This window comes from Hemitrygon akajei, chromosome 12 (genome assembly GCF_048418815.1).
Source record: "Hemitrygon akajei chromosome 12, sHemAka1.3, whole genome shotgun sequence".
In the NCBI taxonomy this organism is placed as follows: Eukaryota; Metazoa; Chordata; class Chondrichthyes; order Myliobatiformes; family Dasyatidae; genus Hemitrygon; species Hemitrygon akajei.
Genome location: NC_133135.1, coordinates 58,642,605 through 58,660,082, shown reverse-complemented (window position 1 = coordinate 58,660,082; position 17,478 = coordinate 58,642,605). Strand labels below are relative to the sequence as shown.

At 42.4% G+C, this 17,478-nt stretch overlaps 1 protein-coding gene across 5 annotated transcripts in view; it reads right to left on the bottom strand.

Annotated features, from left to right (window-relative positions):
- jak1 (Janus kinase 1) overlaps positions 1 to 17,478 on the bottom strand; it is a 150,983-nt gene that overhangs the window by 80,031 nt on the left and 53,474 nt on the right. For all 5 annotated transcript variants that reach the window (XM_073063190.1, XM_073063189.1, XM_073063191.1 and 2 more), the window contains 2 exons: positions 5,775 to 5,966; positions 3,576 to 3,699 (listed from right to left, as the gene is read on the bottom strand). In XM_073063190.1, coding sequence (XP_072919291.1) covers positions 3,576 to 3,699; positions 5,775 to 5,940 — 290 coding nt within the window. In that variant the 5' untranslated portion in view covers positions 5,941 to 5,966. The remainder of the gene's footprint in view (positions 1 to 3,575; positions 3,700 to 5,774; positions 5,967 to 17,478) is intronic.

The window sequence follows — 17,478 nt, the reverse complement described above, 5'->3', positions numbered from 1 at the left end:
GTCCAAGGCAGTACCTTACTGAGTGTGACACAAAAACCTGCTGGTATAGCTGAATTCAGTGGGCATTCAGATGACAACACTCTTACTCGGGAGGAAATTATAGGGACTTTCTTCTGTGCGTGAAATGAGCTGCCAGAGGAAGTAATTGTGCCAGGTACATCAACAACATTTAAAAGGCACTTAAACACTTAACATGGATAGAAAAAGGTTGGAGGGATATGGGTCAAAGGCAGGAAAATGGGACTAGCTTAGATGGGCATCTTATAGGCTTCAACTGGTTGTGCCAAAGGGCCCATGCCCTTGTTCCTAACACACAAAGTCCATAATTTCCTCCTGAATAAGAGTGTTGTCATCTGAACGCCCACTGACTTTACAACTCCAGTGATCAGAGTTATGTTTTACAAAAGTGAAGATGGTGCAGATTATTGAAAGTATCCCAGCCCAGTATTTCAACTGTGGGAGTTCCTCAGGGCAGTGTCCATGACCCAACCATCTTGTGTTCTTTGATCAATGACCTTCTGTTTATTACAAGATCTGAACTGGAAGTGTGCCCTAATGGTTGCACAATTTTAAAGTCCAGTTACAACTCCTCAGCAAATGAAGTAGATCAGGTCCACATGGAGCAAGACTGAGACAACAGAGCTGATAAGTGGGAAGTATTGTTCATGCCACAAAAATACCAGGCTTTATCCCTCTCAACAAAGAGAGTCTCACAAAAAGAAAGTTATATAAGGTAGCTAAATCTAGTGGGAAGATTGAAGATCGAGAAGCTTTTAAAGATCAGCAGCAAATAACAAAAAGATTGATTAAGAAGGGGAAGATAGATTATGAAAGTAAATTGGCGAAAAACATAAAAGCAGATAGTAAGAGTTTTTATAGTTACATAAAAAGAAAAAGGGTGGCTAAAGTAAATGTTGGTCCCCTAGAAGATGAGACCGGGAAATTAATGGTAGGGGACATGGAGATGGCGGAAACGCTGAACAAATATTTTGTATCAGTTTTTACAGTAGAGGACACTCAAAATATCCCAACACTGGATAAACAGGGGGCTCTAGGGGGAGAGAAGCTAATTACGATTCAAATCACCAAGGAAATGGTACTTGATAAATTAATGGGACTGAAGGTGGATAAATCCCCTGGACCGGATGGCTTGCATCCTAGGGTCTTAATTTTTCAAAACTCGCTGGACTCGGCAATGGTCCCGGCAGATTGGAAAAATGCTAATGTAACTCCTTTATTTAAAAAGGGCAATAGACAGAAGGCTGGGATTTATAGGCCAGTTAGCCTAACATCTGTGGTTGGCAAAATGTTGGAATCGATAATTAAGGAAACAGTAACAGGGCATTTGGATAAACATAGCTTAATAGGACAAAGTCAGCATGGCTTTACAAAAGGGAAGTCATGTTTGACAAATTTGTTGGAGTTCTTTGAGGACATAACATATAGGGTAGATAAAGGGGAACCAGTGGATGTGGTGTATTTGGACTTCCAAAAGGCATTTGACAAGGTGCCACACCAAAGATTATTACTTAAAGTAAAAAATCATGGGATTGGGGATAATATTCTGGCATGGGTGGAGGATTGGCTTTCTAACAGAAAACAGAGAGTTGGGATAAATGGTTTATTCTCAAACTGGCAGTTGGTGACTAGTGGTGTACCGCAGGGGTCGGTGTTGGGACCGCAACTCTTTACAATCTATACTAATGATTTGGAGAAAGGGACTAAGTGCAACGTATCGAAGTTTGCTGATGACACAAAGATGGGAGGGAGTGTAATGAGTGCGGAGGACATTGAAACCCTGCAGGGGGACATAGATAGGCTGAGTGATTGGGCAGACATTTGGCAGATGAAATATAATACTGACAAGTGTGAGGTCTTGCACTTTGGCAGGAAAAATAATAGAGCAAGTTATTATCTAAATGGAGAGAAACTGGAAAGTGCTTCTGTGCAAAGGGATCTGGGGGTCCTGGTGCAGGAAACACAAAAAGTTAGTATGCAAGTGCAGCAGGTGGTCAAGAAGGCCAATGGAATGCTGGCTTTTATTGCTAGGGGGATGAAGTATAAGAACAGGGAGGTCTTACTGCAGTTGTACCGGGTATTGGTGAGACCACACCTGGAGTACTGCGTGCAGTTCTGGTGTCCATATTTAAGAAAGGACATACTGGCTCTCGAGGCAGTGCAGAGAAGGTTCACTAGGTTAATTCCGGGGATGGGTTGTATGATGAGAGGTTGAGTAGATTAGGACTCTACTCATTGCAGTTCCGAAGAATGAGAGGCAATCTTATTGAAACATATAAGAATGTGAAGGGGCTTGATCGGGTGGATGCGGGGAGAATGTTCCCAATGATGGGTGAAACTAGGACTAGGGGGCATAATCTTAAAATAAGGGGATGCCGTTCCAGGACTGAGATGCGGAGAAATTTCTTCACTCAGAGGGTAGTGGGGTTGTGGAATTTACTGCCCCAGAGAGCTGTGGAAGCTACTACACTCAATAAATTCAAAACGGAGATAGACATTTTCCTGGATAAAAATGGCATTAGGGGATACGGTGAGCGAGCAGGTAAGTGGACATGAGGCTAGGTTTAGATCAGCCATGTGATCTCCTGGACCAGTTTTCGATAGCCTGGATGGGTCGGAGAGGAATTTTCCAGATTTTTTCTCCTCAATTGGCAAATCTGTCTTTTTTCCCCCGGGTGATCACATGGGTTTGGGCGGGATGAATAATAAAATAAAATGGGCGACATGGTGCCCTGTTGGTTGGCACTGTTGCCTTGTGGGATTCGGTGAAAACTAGAGTTAAGATTGGATCAGCCATGATCTTGTTGAATGGCGGAGCAGGCTTGAGGGGCCGATTGGCCTACTCCTGCTCCTATCTCTTATGTTCTTATGTTATGTTCTCACCATTTACCATTGACATTGAAAGGCATTACAATTATTGGTTCTCCTATGATCTGGCATCACCAATGACTGAAAACTCAACAACATTAACCATAAAGAAATTGTGACCACAAGAAAAAGTCAAAAGCTGGGTACTCTGCAGCAAATAAATCACCCCCTGTGAACCAGCATCCATCAAGTCTATGATGGAAACATTTCAGTTGCCTGGACAAATAGAGCTACAACACAACTCAAGAAGCTTGACACTATCCAAGACAAAGAAACCCGCCCAACTGGTAGCCCATCGACTACCCTGAACTTTCATTCTCTCTACCTCAGCACACAGTGGCTGCAGTACGTACCAGCTACGAAATGCACTGCAGTTACTGCTCAGATTCCCCCTCATGCCTTTCACCTTCTCAGTTTGAAAAAGTACCATTCCTTCGTTGGCGCTTGACCTAAATCCTACCAACTTCTCAAGTGCAATGTGGAATGAATGCTGGCCTTGACGGCAACGCCCCGATAATGAGAAATAAATAAAGCCCGCACACGTGAAGTAGCCAATAAAATGTTTCAGAAAACAGCAGCAGTTAGGAGAAGGAAAAAAAAGCACTCCCATGGAAATTTAATGAAATATGTATTCTAAAGCATTTAGCATGTGTAAAAGCATCATTTCCAAAAAAATAATGAATTCCTACCTCATCCGATAATGCAACAATAGGGCTGTGCGGTCATCAACTTTGAACATGTGATTTGGAGGAAACCATAATCTTTTACTTGGATCATACAACGCAAAGAGATTCTGGCATAATGGAGAAATACCTGAAAAAGAAACATTCAAAATGTTACCTAAAGCACAAAATGAAATCTGGCAAACGTATAGGTAAGTGTATAGTGTATGGGTAGAGTGAGTGGGTGAAAATGGAGATGGTAAAGAAATGGTTAACAATTAGACATTTGTGGGCCTATTATGTTGTTGGGCAGATTGATCCTTGATACTAAATAAAAGGAGGACAATATATGACCCTGGTATACCGGATGACAATACACAAAAACAAGCTAAAAAGTATTGATCTGCGTAAAAGACATCAATTACCTTGTCTTTAAAAATTTTTTTTTAATTGTAAGCTTAATAGGATGCATTGTCCCTGGGGAGGCAGAGGCTGACTGTCGAAGGTCACCCAGTTGTGGGACTTGCAGGTGTGGAGGTTGTGCGTTGGCTTAATACGTGAATGGGACTTGGAATAGCTAAATTGGGGTCGTGTAAGCATCGAATTGGATGCCTGGCCCCTTCCAGCTGGACTGGGAGGTAGTGATAGCGCTATAAAGATGGGCAAGTCCCTTCTTGGGCAGAGCACTCACCTGGGTCCCACCTTCGGGCTGAGCAGCTGAACCGGTGCCGAGGACACACCCTAGCCAGTCCACGGTCGATCGCCTGCTTCAGGGACCACGCAGATGTTGCTAAGTATATTTGGCGGTGTAGATGACTAGGGGTTGCTTAAGTTAGCCCTACCTATTAGTGGTGTAAGTAGTGTACAATATAAAGCATTTCTTGCAACTCTCTATTTTCTTCTCTGTATTAACAATAAAGTGGGTTTTGAAGGAACTGCCAAGTTTGGGTCCATTTGTTCAAGCGAAACCAAATAGTTGCAGCATCCACCCATTATGATTATTCTATTTCGATCTTAGATTTGCGGAACAGCAAACAATGCAATATTGACTGCAACAATCAAATAATAATATAACATTTTCAAATGAAAAATAGAGATATTAATAAAGATCTTTCAGTCTGCCATGCCCGACTCCATCAACCACCCAAAACAAGATCGATTTTTTTTTTTGCCCCTTATCTAGGCTTTTGGCAACATTTCTCACACCCACAATTTTCATGGCCAAGAAAGACAAAGGCAGAAAATATGTGAGAACACAACTAACTCCAAGGCGTGCACCATCTTGAGTAGGCATATTTCTGCATTCTGTTTCTGTAATTGGTTCAATACCTTGGAGTTTACTGCAACACATATCACCATCTTATTAAGGGCAGTTTGATATCAGAAGATCATAAGATAGAGGAGTAGAATTAGGACGTTTGGCCCAGAGTCTGCTCCACCATTTCTTCATGGCTGATGCACTTTTCCTCTCGGCCCCAATCTCCTGCCTTCTCTCGCTATCCCTTCATGCCATGACCAAACAAACATCTATTAACCGCTGCCTTAAATATACATAAAGATTTGGGCTCCACAACTGTCTCTGGCAAAGAATTCTGCAGATTCACCACACTCTGACATCAATTTGCCAGTATGCCCACAATCTAAATGAGCTTGAATTTTCAGATTTATTTGGATTTCTCTTACACCTATTATGTTCATGTTTAGCTTGCACTCAGATATCAAAATTAAAAACAGTTTGTGTATGTAGCTACAAGTGGAAACAATAGAAAAGTGGGCAGGCAACAAATTTCAAAGTTACCTGCATCAGTAGGAAAGGGACTGCCAACATTAAACAGAATAACATCTTGGAAATATCGAGGAATCAACTAATGTCACACGATCACCTAAACAGTACCAATAAATGTTCAAACAAAAAGAAGAAAGCACTGCTAACATTGTCTATTTCTATTTAAAGGTAAGCAGCCAATAACAAGAATTGCTGATGTGGCTATTCCTTTTCCAAATGAGCAAAAAAGTATCTAAATTTAGATAAATCAGTGGTAGAGACATCGACAGGACTAGTTTGATTTCCAATGTTATCTCTTCAGAATTATCTTAGGAGATTACATCAGCATTGGATTGGGATTTGATGATCCATAAAACAACATGACTGAGGGAATGAAGCAAGAAACCACTTCCTTTCTTATGTTCATGTATTCTTGGAAGAAAGCGTCTTTTTTTTCTTACCGCATTTCTTGGCAGCTTCAATGCACAAATCCTCAGCAGTATGCTCGCCCTCTTGAACTTTGATTGTTGAATTATTTACATATCTGAACACTTCCATGCCTTTATGGGGAACTACCGGCTGCATCTGCAAGATGTACGATTTGCTTTTTTTCAAGCAGAAGTCCATCACATAGGCCTATTTTCATTTAGATCCTTTAAAACAAATACAAAAATGTTATTTTGTTTAAAAACACAAAGCGAAATTGCAACTGAAACTAAGATGTGTTTGGTTTAGTGCATTAATTTTGCAATCTAAGGCAGCAATGTTAAATGATGAAATTCTGTATTTATTGCAAAGGCACTGGTCAATTTCATCGTCTGCTAAAGTCTGGGCAGAGCATATCAGGCAAAGTGTAAAAACCGACTATCCACTCAAGTGTGGGCTTTCAACCCAGCAAGTCAGATTAATTTCTTGCAGTTAATTCTCATTTTAGTTTACTTAATGTTGGATGGTTTAGAAGACAAAAGCTCTAGATGAATATATCACCTGGATAATATTGCCATACCTCCAGAACGCGAAACACAAAGGACCACTGAATTGCAGCAATCAAAATACCAAAATATTATTGCTAGCTGGTTGTATTATGAATCATAAGCACAAAGGATTCTACAGATGCAGATGCTGGCAATCCAGAGCAGCACACACAAAATCCTGGAGAAACTCAGCATCTAAGGAAATGAGCAAACAGTCAACATTTTGGGCCAAGACCCTACATTGGGACTGAAAAGGAAAGGGGGAAGAAGCCAGAATAAAAAGTGAGGGGGGGGAGGGGAAGGAGTACAAGTTAGAAGGTGATAGGTGAAGCCACAAGGGTGGAGAAGCTGGGAGATGATAGGTGGAAAAGGTAAAGGGCCAGAGAAGAAAGAATCAGATAGGAGAGGAGAGTGCATTATGGGAGAAAGGGAGGGAGAACAGACACCTGGGGAAGGTGATAGTCAAGTAAGGACAAGAGAAGGCAGGGAGGGCACAGAATGGGGAATTGGAGAAGAGAAGGGGGATGGGGAAAAATTATTTGAAGCTGGAAAAAACCGGTGTTCATGCCATCAGGTTGGAGGCTAACCAGATGAAATACAAGGTTTGCTACTCTAACTGGAGAGTTGGCTTATCATGGCAGTACAGGAGGCAATGGAACAACATATTGAAATGGGAATGGGGATTGGAATTAAAATGGTTGGCCACCAGGAAATACTGCTTTTTACAGATGGAGCGAAGGTCACATCAGGGATTGCAAAACACCAGACAGACCGGTTTATTTGACCAAAATATTTGAAGAGTAACTGCAAACATGCCCCCTCCCCCCACCACCACCAGAAACCTGAAAGCGAGGCTACACTAATAACTTACAGCCCACAACCGGTCCTCTATCCACCTGCAGTCTGTACAATAGTGATACAAGAAACTGCAGATGCTGGAATCTGAAGCAACACAAAGCTCTGTAGGATCTCTGCTGAGTTACTTTAGTGCTTTCAGTGGTGCAATAGTTTATGCAACTTCTATTCTTCAATCCACGTTGACTCTGCCCAGACCAATTACTTTGTCCTAACTACTCTCGTGCTACTTTCTTACAAGATTCTAGCCTTGTTTAATCTCTCTCTCTTTTCTTGAATAGAGGGTTTATATTTACTCTGTTTCGATCCAACAGAATTCTCTGGAATCAACACAGTTTTCAGACATGACATCAAGAATATCTACTTATCCCATTGCCACCTTTTACAAAAAAAGACACAGGCTTCCAGATCATGGGAATTTATCATATTTCAATCCCGTTAATACATTCAATTCATATTTTTTACTAATGATAACTCGCAACAGCTTCTCATTCACTTTAGACCTGCCCTTCTCCACTATTTCCAGAAGATTTTGCATGTCATCTTACGTAAAGGCAGACAAAAGAAACGTTTGATTCTTCTGCCATAGGAGCAGGTGCTGGATGGTCATATGGGCATATCACAAGTCCTGGATATTCAATCACTGACACCAGGCAGACAATCTCTGAAGAGAATTGATAATGGCTGGGGTCACCTGTCTTGCAAAGGCACTGCCCAGAAGGCAGCAATGGCAAACCACTTCTGTAGAAAAACCTGCGAGGAGCCATCATGGTTATAGAAAGACCACGTTCAGCTACATCAAACAACACGGCACAGCACGTAACAAATGAACATACGATTTAGCTGCCATTTCCCTATTCGGCAATATAATTTTTACCACTTCACTCTGTAAACGACCTATATTAACATTAGTTAATCTTCCCTATTAACACTTCAGAAGCTTTTACAACCTACTTCTATGCTTTTTGCTGGCTTTGATTGGACTATACCTTACTTTAGTTTCTCAGTGACTTTATCCTTCTCTGCTGATCTGCAGATTATGCTCTTTTTGGTGAGGTTATAAGCTTTTTCCTTTAATCCAATATCGCTAAACTCTCAAGACTGGACATGTTCCCTACTGGACTATCATTCCTTTCAGCCTCTGCAAGGTCAAAGATCAGAATTGTAAACTGATTCATTTTGCTACTTTCTTTCCAATGTGTGCAGCTGGTCCAGATTAGTCAAATAGGACCAGAGTCCTATTTGCCAGAACGGAATCCAGCAAATCTTGTCACATTTCCAAGCACTCCTACTGGGAAATCGGGCCAGCAAGCCTGATTCCGTGCAAGTTTAGTGGAGCCATTAATATTAGTAGGAAGAAAACAGTTCAGGAAAGAATGCAGAAACACAAAATTCAATTTTGTTTTGTCTTAACTCAGGTGAGTCAAGTACGTATGTCACCCAGCATTCACTTTTTATGTTATGAATTCATAGAGATTTTAATAACTTTAATTTGCCACAGACATTCAGTCTCAACAACAGCATTGACAGCTAGTAAAATCAGGATCAGATTTATTATCACCGGCATGTGTCATGAAATTTGTTAACTTAGCAGCAGCAGTTCAATGCAAAATATAGAAGAAAGAATAAAATGATAATAAGTAAATCAATTACTGTATATGTATATTGGATACATTAAAAATCATGCAAAAACCAGAAATAATATATTTTTAAAAAGTGAGGTAGTGTCCAAGGGTTCAATGTCCATTTAGGAATCGGATGGCAGAGGGAAAGAAGCTGTTCCTGAATCACTGAGTGTGTGCCTTCAGGCTTCTGTACCTCCTACCTGATGGTAACAGTGAGAAAAGGGCATGCTCTGGGTGCTGGAGGTCCTTAATAATGGACGCTGCTTTTCTGAGACACTGCTCCCTGAAGATTTCCTGGGTACTTTGTAGCTAGTACCAAAGATGGAGCTGACTAAATTTACAACCCTCTGCAGCTTCTTTCAGTCCTGTGCAGTAGCCCCTCCCCCACCCCACCCCCATACCAGAGAGTGATGCAGCCTGTCAGAATGCTCTCCACGGTACATCTATAGAGGTTTGAGTGTATCTGTTGACATACCAAATCTCTTCAAACTCCTAAATATAGTTGTTGTCTTGCCTTCTTTATAACAGCATCAATATGTTGGGACCAGGTTAGGCCCTCAGAGATCTTGACACCCAGGAACTTGAAACTGCTCACTCTCTCCACTTCTGATCCCTCTATGAGGATTGGTATGTGTTCCTTCATCTTACCCTTCCTGAAGTCCACAATCAGCTTTTTCGTTTTACTGATGTTGAGTGCCAGGTTGTTGCTGTGACACCACTCCACCAGTTGGCATATCTCACTCCTGTACTCCCTCTCATCACCACCTGCGATCCTACCAACAATAGTTGGATCATCAGCAAATTTATAGGTGGTACTTGAGCTACACCTAGCCACACAGTCATGTGCATATAGGGAGTAGAGCAGTGGGCTAAGCACACACCCCTGAGGTGCACCAGTGTTGAACGTCAGCGAGGAGATGTTATCATCAATCTTCACAGATTGTGGTCTTCTGGTTAGAAAGTCGAGGATCCAATTGTAGAGAGAGGTACAGAAGCCCAGGTTCTGCAACTTCTCAATCAGGATTGTGGGAATGATGGTATTAAATGCTGAGCTATAGTCGATGAACAGCATCCTGATGTAGGTGTTTGTGTTGTCCGGGTGGTCTAAAGTCACGTGAAAGCCATTGAGATTGCATCTGCCATTGGCCTATTGTGGCAACAGGCTAATTGCAATGGGTCCACATCCTTGCTGAAGCAGGAGTTCAGTCTAATCATGACCAACCTCTCAAACCATTTCGTCACTGCAGAAGTGAGTGCTACCAGGCAATAGTCATTAAGGCAGCCCACATTATTCTTCTTAGGCGCTGGTATAATTGTTGCCTTTTTGAAGCAAGTGGGAACTTCTGCCCATAGCAGTGAGAGGTTGAAAATGTCCTTGAATACCCCTGCCAGTTGGTTGGCACAGGTTTTCAGAGCCTTACTAGGTACTCCATCGGGACCTTCCACTTCATGAGGGTTCACTCTCTTTAATGACAGCCTAACATCGGCCTCTGAGACAGAGATCACAGGGTCATCCGGTATCTTCACAGCTGTAGTTATGTTCTCCCTTTCAAAGCGGGCATGGAAAGCATTGAGTTCATCTGGTAGTGAATCATCGCTGCCATTCCTGCTATTGGGTTTCGCTTTGTAGGAAGTAATGTCAGCAAGACTGGCAGAGGAGGTACTTGGCTCTACTGGGGGCATTACCTGTCAGTTCCAATCAGAAGGCCTTGTGCTGTGCTGGGCTTCACCAATCAGCAGGCAACCCAAATTACAGAGGGTGACAGTACCAGAAATAGCAGACACAAGTGCTATGAGCAGGTGACTAGTAAATTCTGTTGTTTCGCTGGAATATGCATTATGTGGGCAAAGAAACCACCATTTTAACAGGCAAGCAAGGCATGAATAGTGATGCAGTGAAACCTTACTTCAACCCTGCAGGTTAGAATATAACTGCAATCCAAGTGTCGGTGGTGAGTGGTGACAATGCAGGAATGTCAATCGTAACTGCAGGGTTAAACGTGAAAGAGTAAGTCGAGATAGCTTGCACTGCCCATGACATCCACAAGAGTCAGGAATGTTCCACCTGTTACCACAAGTAAACCCCAGGCCTCCTTTGCCCAGGGATTTCCCTCCTCGACCGGGATTGTCAATATACTTCTTGTGAATTACCGTACTCTCACTGCAATCTGCAGGTGTTATTTCCCTTTAAACAATGTACTTTTGAACTGACAATGTTAATTACAGATTTCAAAATCTTCTGAAGGACTCAAAGTTAACTCTCAGGCATGCAGTTACGGTACCCTTAGGCATACGAAGGTTCATTGTCAAGGCCAGAAGCGAGGCTGGGGGAACCCAAGCCAGGCTGAAACACAGAGGAATGAGACACTCTCTATGCACCAACTTGTTAGCAAATGATGTAGTCGCTAGAGAACAAGATTGAGGAATTGAAGACCCAAGGGCAAGGTTGCTGTATCAGAGGGGAATGAGTAATCGTGTCCTGTGTTTTACCGAGACAAGGTTTACTCAGCATACACCAGGTTTGGCAATCAGATCCGAAGGCACCTCGATGAACTGAACTGCTGATTTGGAAAAGACAAAAGGTTTCATGATAAACTCTCTGTGGTGCTCTTGTCATACCTATTCCTCCCACCCCCAGCCCTCTCACTGACCTGGAACACCTAACCATCAAGTGCCGACCGTTCTTCTTACCAAGAGTTCTCCTCCGTCATCCTGACCACAGTTTATGTACCGTCAGCCGACTATAATCAGGCACCTAAGATACCGTATGCTGAGGTCACCAAACAAGAAACAGTCCACCCTGACACATTTCAGATCATAGTTGGGGACTTCAGTCAGGCTTTTTTGAAGAAATCTCTGTCAGCATATAACATGGAGCAACAGAGGTCATAACACTTTTGACCACTGCTATACTATGATAAGGAATGGCTACCATACCATGCTCAGACTATTTTTAGGAAATCTGATCACCTGGCTGAGCTCCTACCTGCATACAGGCAGAGGCTGAAGTGCAAGGATCCTGAAAAGGACAAGAAAGGTGGCTGTAGCAGATAGAGGAGCGGCTACGGGATTGCTTCAAGTCAGTAGACCAGTCTGTGTTCAAGGACAAATCAATGTATCTGAATGAATACTGTTATCACAGCCTTTATAAAACCAGTTGTAGATGAGCATGGCCCCACAAAATCATTCAGTCTTCCCCAACCAAAAGCCCTGGATGAACCATGAGATCTGCAATCTGCTGAGGGCCAGTTCAGAGGCATTCAGCTCTGGTGACCAAGTAATATACAAGAGATCCAGACTTTCTGCTGAAAGTCATCTCACAGGCAAAGTGGCAATTCCAGAATAAACTTGAACCAATGAATGATGCTCGACATCTGTGGCAGGGCTTCACTTCCAGATGAGTTCAATGCCTTCTATGCATGCTTTGACCATCAAAACATAAAAAAAACTTTCACAAGCTCCCACAGCCCCCAGTGACCCTGTGATTGCTGACGTGAGAGCATCCTTCAGGAGGGTGAACCCACGGAAAGCATCCAACCCAGACAGGATACCTGGCTGAGTACTAAAGACCTGTGCTGATCAACTGGCAGGAGTTTTTACCAACATCTTTAACCTCTTGCTTTGGCAATCTAAGGTATCCACCTGCTTAAAGCAGGTTTTAATCATGCCAGTGTCTCAGGAGAACGTGGTAACCTGCCTCAATGACTATTGTCCAGTAGCACTTACATCCACTGTGATGTAATATTTTGAGGGGATGGTGATGAAATATAAAACTCCTGCCTGAGAAGCAACTTAGATCTGCTCCAATTTGCCTACTGGCACAATGGGTCCACAGCTGATACCATTTCATTGACTCTTCACTCAACTCTGGAACATCTGGACTGCAAAGATGTTCTTTGTCGATTACAGCTCAGCATTCAATACTAACATCCCCACAAAACGAATCAATAAGCTTCAAAACCTTGGCCTCAATACCTCCTTTTGCAATTGGATCCTGAATTTCTCACTTCCAGAGCCCAGTCAGATTGGCAGCAGGATCTCCTCCTCAATCTCCATCAGCACTGAGTGCTTAGCCCCCACTCTACTGCGCTTTATTCTTACAACTGTGGCTAAGTACAGCTCCAATGCCATTTTAAAATTTGCTGATGACATCACTGCTGTTGGTTGAATTAAAGGCGGTGACAAATCAGCATATCGGAGGGAGACTGAAAATCTGGCTGAGTGATGCCCAAGAATACTCACTCAATGTCAGCAAGATGACTAAGGAGCTGATTATTGACTTCAGGAGGAGGAGACCAGAGGCCCATGAGCCAGTCCTCATCGGGGGAATGAAGGGTGGAGAGGTCAGCAACCTTCACTCTGTGGTGTTATTGTTTCAGCAGATGTGTTCTGTTCTAGGCCAGTATGCAAGTGAGATTATGAAGAAAGCACAGCAGCACCTCTACCTCCTTAGAAGTTTGAGAAGATTCGGCATGAGATCTAAAACGTAGACAAACTTCTATGGATGTGTGATGGAGAGAATATTGACAGGCTGGATTACAGCCTGGTATAGAAACACCAATGCCTGTGAATGGAAAATCCTATAAATGTAGTGGATACGACACAGTCCGTCACTGCTAAAGCCCTCCCCACTATTGAGCACATCTGCACAGAGCGCTGCCGCAGGAGATCAGCATCCATCATCAGGGAACCCCACCACCCAGGACATGCTCTCTTCTCACTGCTGCCATCGGGAAGGTGGTACAGGAACCACAGGACTCACACCACCAGGTTCAGGAACAATTATAATCCCTCAACCATCAGGCTCTTGAATGAGTGGGGATAAATTCACCCAACTTCACTTGCTCTATCACTGAACTGTTTGCACTTTCAAGGACTCTTCATCTCATGTTCTCGATATGTTATTGCTTATTTATTTATGTTCTTTTATAATTGCACAGTTAGTCAATCTTTTGCACATTGGCTATTTCTCCACCCAGTTTGGTGCAGTCTTTGACTCAATTCAATTATGGTTCTGAGTAAGCCCAGAGGAAAAGTTATCTCAGGGTTGATTATGGTGACATACACACACTTTGATAGATAATATACTTACTTTGAACTTTGATTACCTCATCTCTCTATGCTGTCATGTTTACTGGCAACAGGAAGGCCATTCTGTAGCCACTTCCCAAATGAAATTCCACCGCTGTCAGGATGAGAGTCTGGCAGGTTTGGGAAGCACTTAACATCTCCACTCTCATAGAGTCAGAGAGAGAAAGCATGGAGTATGTATATAGCCTTTTGAAGATTTTGTCGATGCACTCATATCTACTGTGATGAAGTACTTTTGAAGCAGGTGGGAACCTCCAACTGCAGCAGTGAGAAACTGAAGCTGAACTTGTCCAGCTGGTTGTCACATTTCAAAGCCCTACCAGGTACATCATCAGGACCTAATGCTTTGTAAAGGTTCACCCTCTTGAAAGATGCTCTGATGCTGGCTTCGATCACAGGGTCACCAGATGCTGCAGGGATTCACACCAGTGTAGTTACATTCTCCCTTTCAAAGCATATATAAAATGTGTTGAGCTGATCTGGGAGTGAAGCATCACTGTCTTTCATGATGTTAGATTTGCCTTGAGGAAGTAATGGCCCGCAAACCCCGTCAGAGCTGATGTGCATCTGATTCCATCTCTATCCTCATTGTTTTCTTGCTCTTAAAGTAGCCTTCCCTAGGGCATACCTGGATTTCTCTTATAGTTCTGGATCACCAGTTTTGAATGCCACCGATTTATTTATTTATTTATCTTTCTATCTATTTAGAGATTCAGTGTGGAATAGGGCCTTCCACACCGTCTGGAATACTGCAGATCTAGTCCTCAAAAAGGATTTCAGATCTCCTGGCCCATCCACGGCTTTTGGTTTGTTCATCTCCAATATCCTCTTGAAGGCACGCACCCATCCACACAGTGACAACTGTGGCGTATGCATTCAGCTTCAAAGATTAATCCATTGATTCAAAGCAATCGTGTAAGCACTCCTCTGCCTCCCTTGACCATACTGTTCTGGTCCTCATCACTGGTACTATGGTCCTCAGTCTATGCTTGTACACAAGAAGTTGAATACAACTAGATGATCGAATTTTCCAACGGCAAACGAGGAAATCTGCAGATGCTGGAAATTCAAGCAACACACACAAAATGCTGGTATAACACAGCAGGCCAGGCAGCATCTATAGGGAGAAGCACTGTCGACGTTTCGGGCCGAGACCCTTCGTCAGGATGTCAGGAATTTTCCAGTGCAGGCGTGAGAGGACACAGTAAGCATTTTTAATGGGGTGTAACTGTGGTCAAGTCTGTTGGCTCCTCTGGTTAATAGCTTCTTTAAACTGGCCAGGTTGAATCCCCCGAAATGATAGGGAAAGTTGTGCTGTTTTGTGACTCCTGATCATGGTCTTCAGCTCCTCCAATGCCTGCCTGATATTGGCCCGAGGTGAAATAAACAAAGCTAGCAGGAAGGCGGCAGAAAACTCCCTCAGCAGAGAAAATGGACGAGACTTGACCACCAGATGCTCCCTTTCCTTCCTCACTCTATTTTCAAAGAACTATTAACTGTTGTAATGTTGAATTACATAATGGGAAATACCCACAAAAATTTAACAAATTCCCAGTAAGGGTATCCTATAGATGATGCACAGTACATGGAAAGCTATTTAAATAGTATTGGTGACTATCTAAGCAGATCTTTCAACTTGTTGGCTACTAGCACTAGAGGCTTATATCTGGAAATCATTATCTTTAGCTAACAACAAAATTGAAGCCAAAAGCTCTGGAGACTTTGGCTCTACCAACTACATTGGTAAATGCACAATTACAGATGTCCCTATCAAACAGGAGACAAAGGGTTCTCAAAACATCCTCACTAACAGTCCAGCAAGAACTCACAGAGGTAACCTGACAAAACAAAGTACATGATGTAACTGGCAGAACAGAAGTACATACATGATATGTTATCATATACTATCTCAAGATTCATTTTCTTGCAGATATTTACAGGAAAATAAATACAATAGAATTTATGAGAAACTATACATAGGCAAAGACAGACAAACACCCAAAAAGACACCACTAATTCCACACAGAGAATGGCTAAAACATTTAGGGTGGATTTGCTCAAAACAGTGTGAGTTTTTAAAATATCACAGTGCAATCATTATTGTCAAATCCCCTATCTGGCTAGGAAATATTAATTTCACATAAATACAGACTGCTGAAAATACTCATGAGGTCAGGGTGGATCTGTGGAAAGAAAAACAGATTGAACTTTTCCCAATGAAATAACTCAAATCGACTTGCAGAGCACAGTGGATTCCAGTTACTTACCTACTACGTTTGGACAACTTTTGAAGAATATAAACTAAAACAAGAAAATAACCAGGACTCCCTTAGTTTACTTGGGACACCATGCCACTTAATTGGGACAGGAGTCTGTTGCTGAACAGTTTCTAACTAACATCAATTGCATACAAATTAGATACTACACTGTGCTTAAAGCAAACAGTTTTAAAAATAGCGTTGGTACGTGTTGTTACGTACCCCGTAACTGGGTGTCAGACCAGCAGAGAAAGAAGAATCCGTTGGAGTCTGGTGGTACCAAAACTAAAGGTGTTTATTAGTAAAATAAGCAAAACAATACCAATAATGCAAATATACATACAACACGTTAGCAGTAATAAACCTAAAAGTGTAGGAATAATAATAAGCAATAATAAACAAGCTCTATCGATGTCTAGGGGTAAATGAATTGTCATAGGAAAGTGTAGAGTTCAGTTCATAAATGCTGAAGTAGTTATGGTTGTTGTGTTGAAATCTTTGGGAGAGAGAGAGAGCGAGCGAGATGTAACAGCTACAGCAGGCAAGCCTTCTGTTGCTTTCTTAATCCATCGTATCGTTGTGGTCATTCAGTTATGACCCCTCTGTTCTTCAGCTAGACCGTTCTTCTGTGGTGGACTCGTCACTCTGGCATGAGTGGACACACACACAAGTCCCCACCGGCCCTGCTGTAACACTGTGAGCTTTATTGACCGATCTCCTGGTTCGGTCTCCAAAGCCCCCCACCTTTCTGTAGGTTCACAACACTCAGTCAGTGTCCACTGGTGTGTCTGAAGGGTGTCTCTCCAGACCTGTCTTTTATCCCTACTAACGGGGTCTCAGCTATCCATCAACTCTGAATGACTGTGTCAATCAAATCAGGCCACTCCTGCTGTCTCCTGAGGAATGTTAACGAGCAAAGTAAAGTCCTTGTAGTAGAAGGTAAATAATCCAGGAAGAGTCAAAATACAGTAAATCAACAGTCTCTCTCCCCCTCTTATCTGTAGCAGATGTTCTTGCCTGTGTTTCATCTCTCTCTCTCTCATGAGCAGCATAGCAACAGCAATAGTTCATAGTTCTCAGGAGGGGGGTTGGGAATGGTTAACTCTGCACCCCACTGACCATCAGGTCTGTTCATCACGCATAATAGTGTGTTTGTGTTCAAAAAGCAGTGATTTATTTTGTCACTGATAGTTGGTGAGAAACAACAGCAACACTATTTAGAACTGTTTTGATCACTGCAGTTTCAAGCATTCAGGCTTGGAAATGCCAGAAATGACCAGGAATGAAAATGGAACGATTTCACTACTTCATTTCATTTTTGGAATCTTTTTATTAATACATAATCTTCTACACCTATAAAAT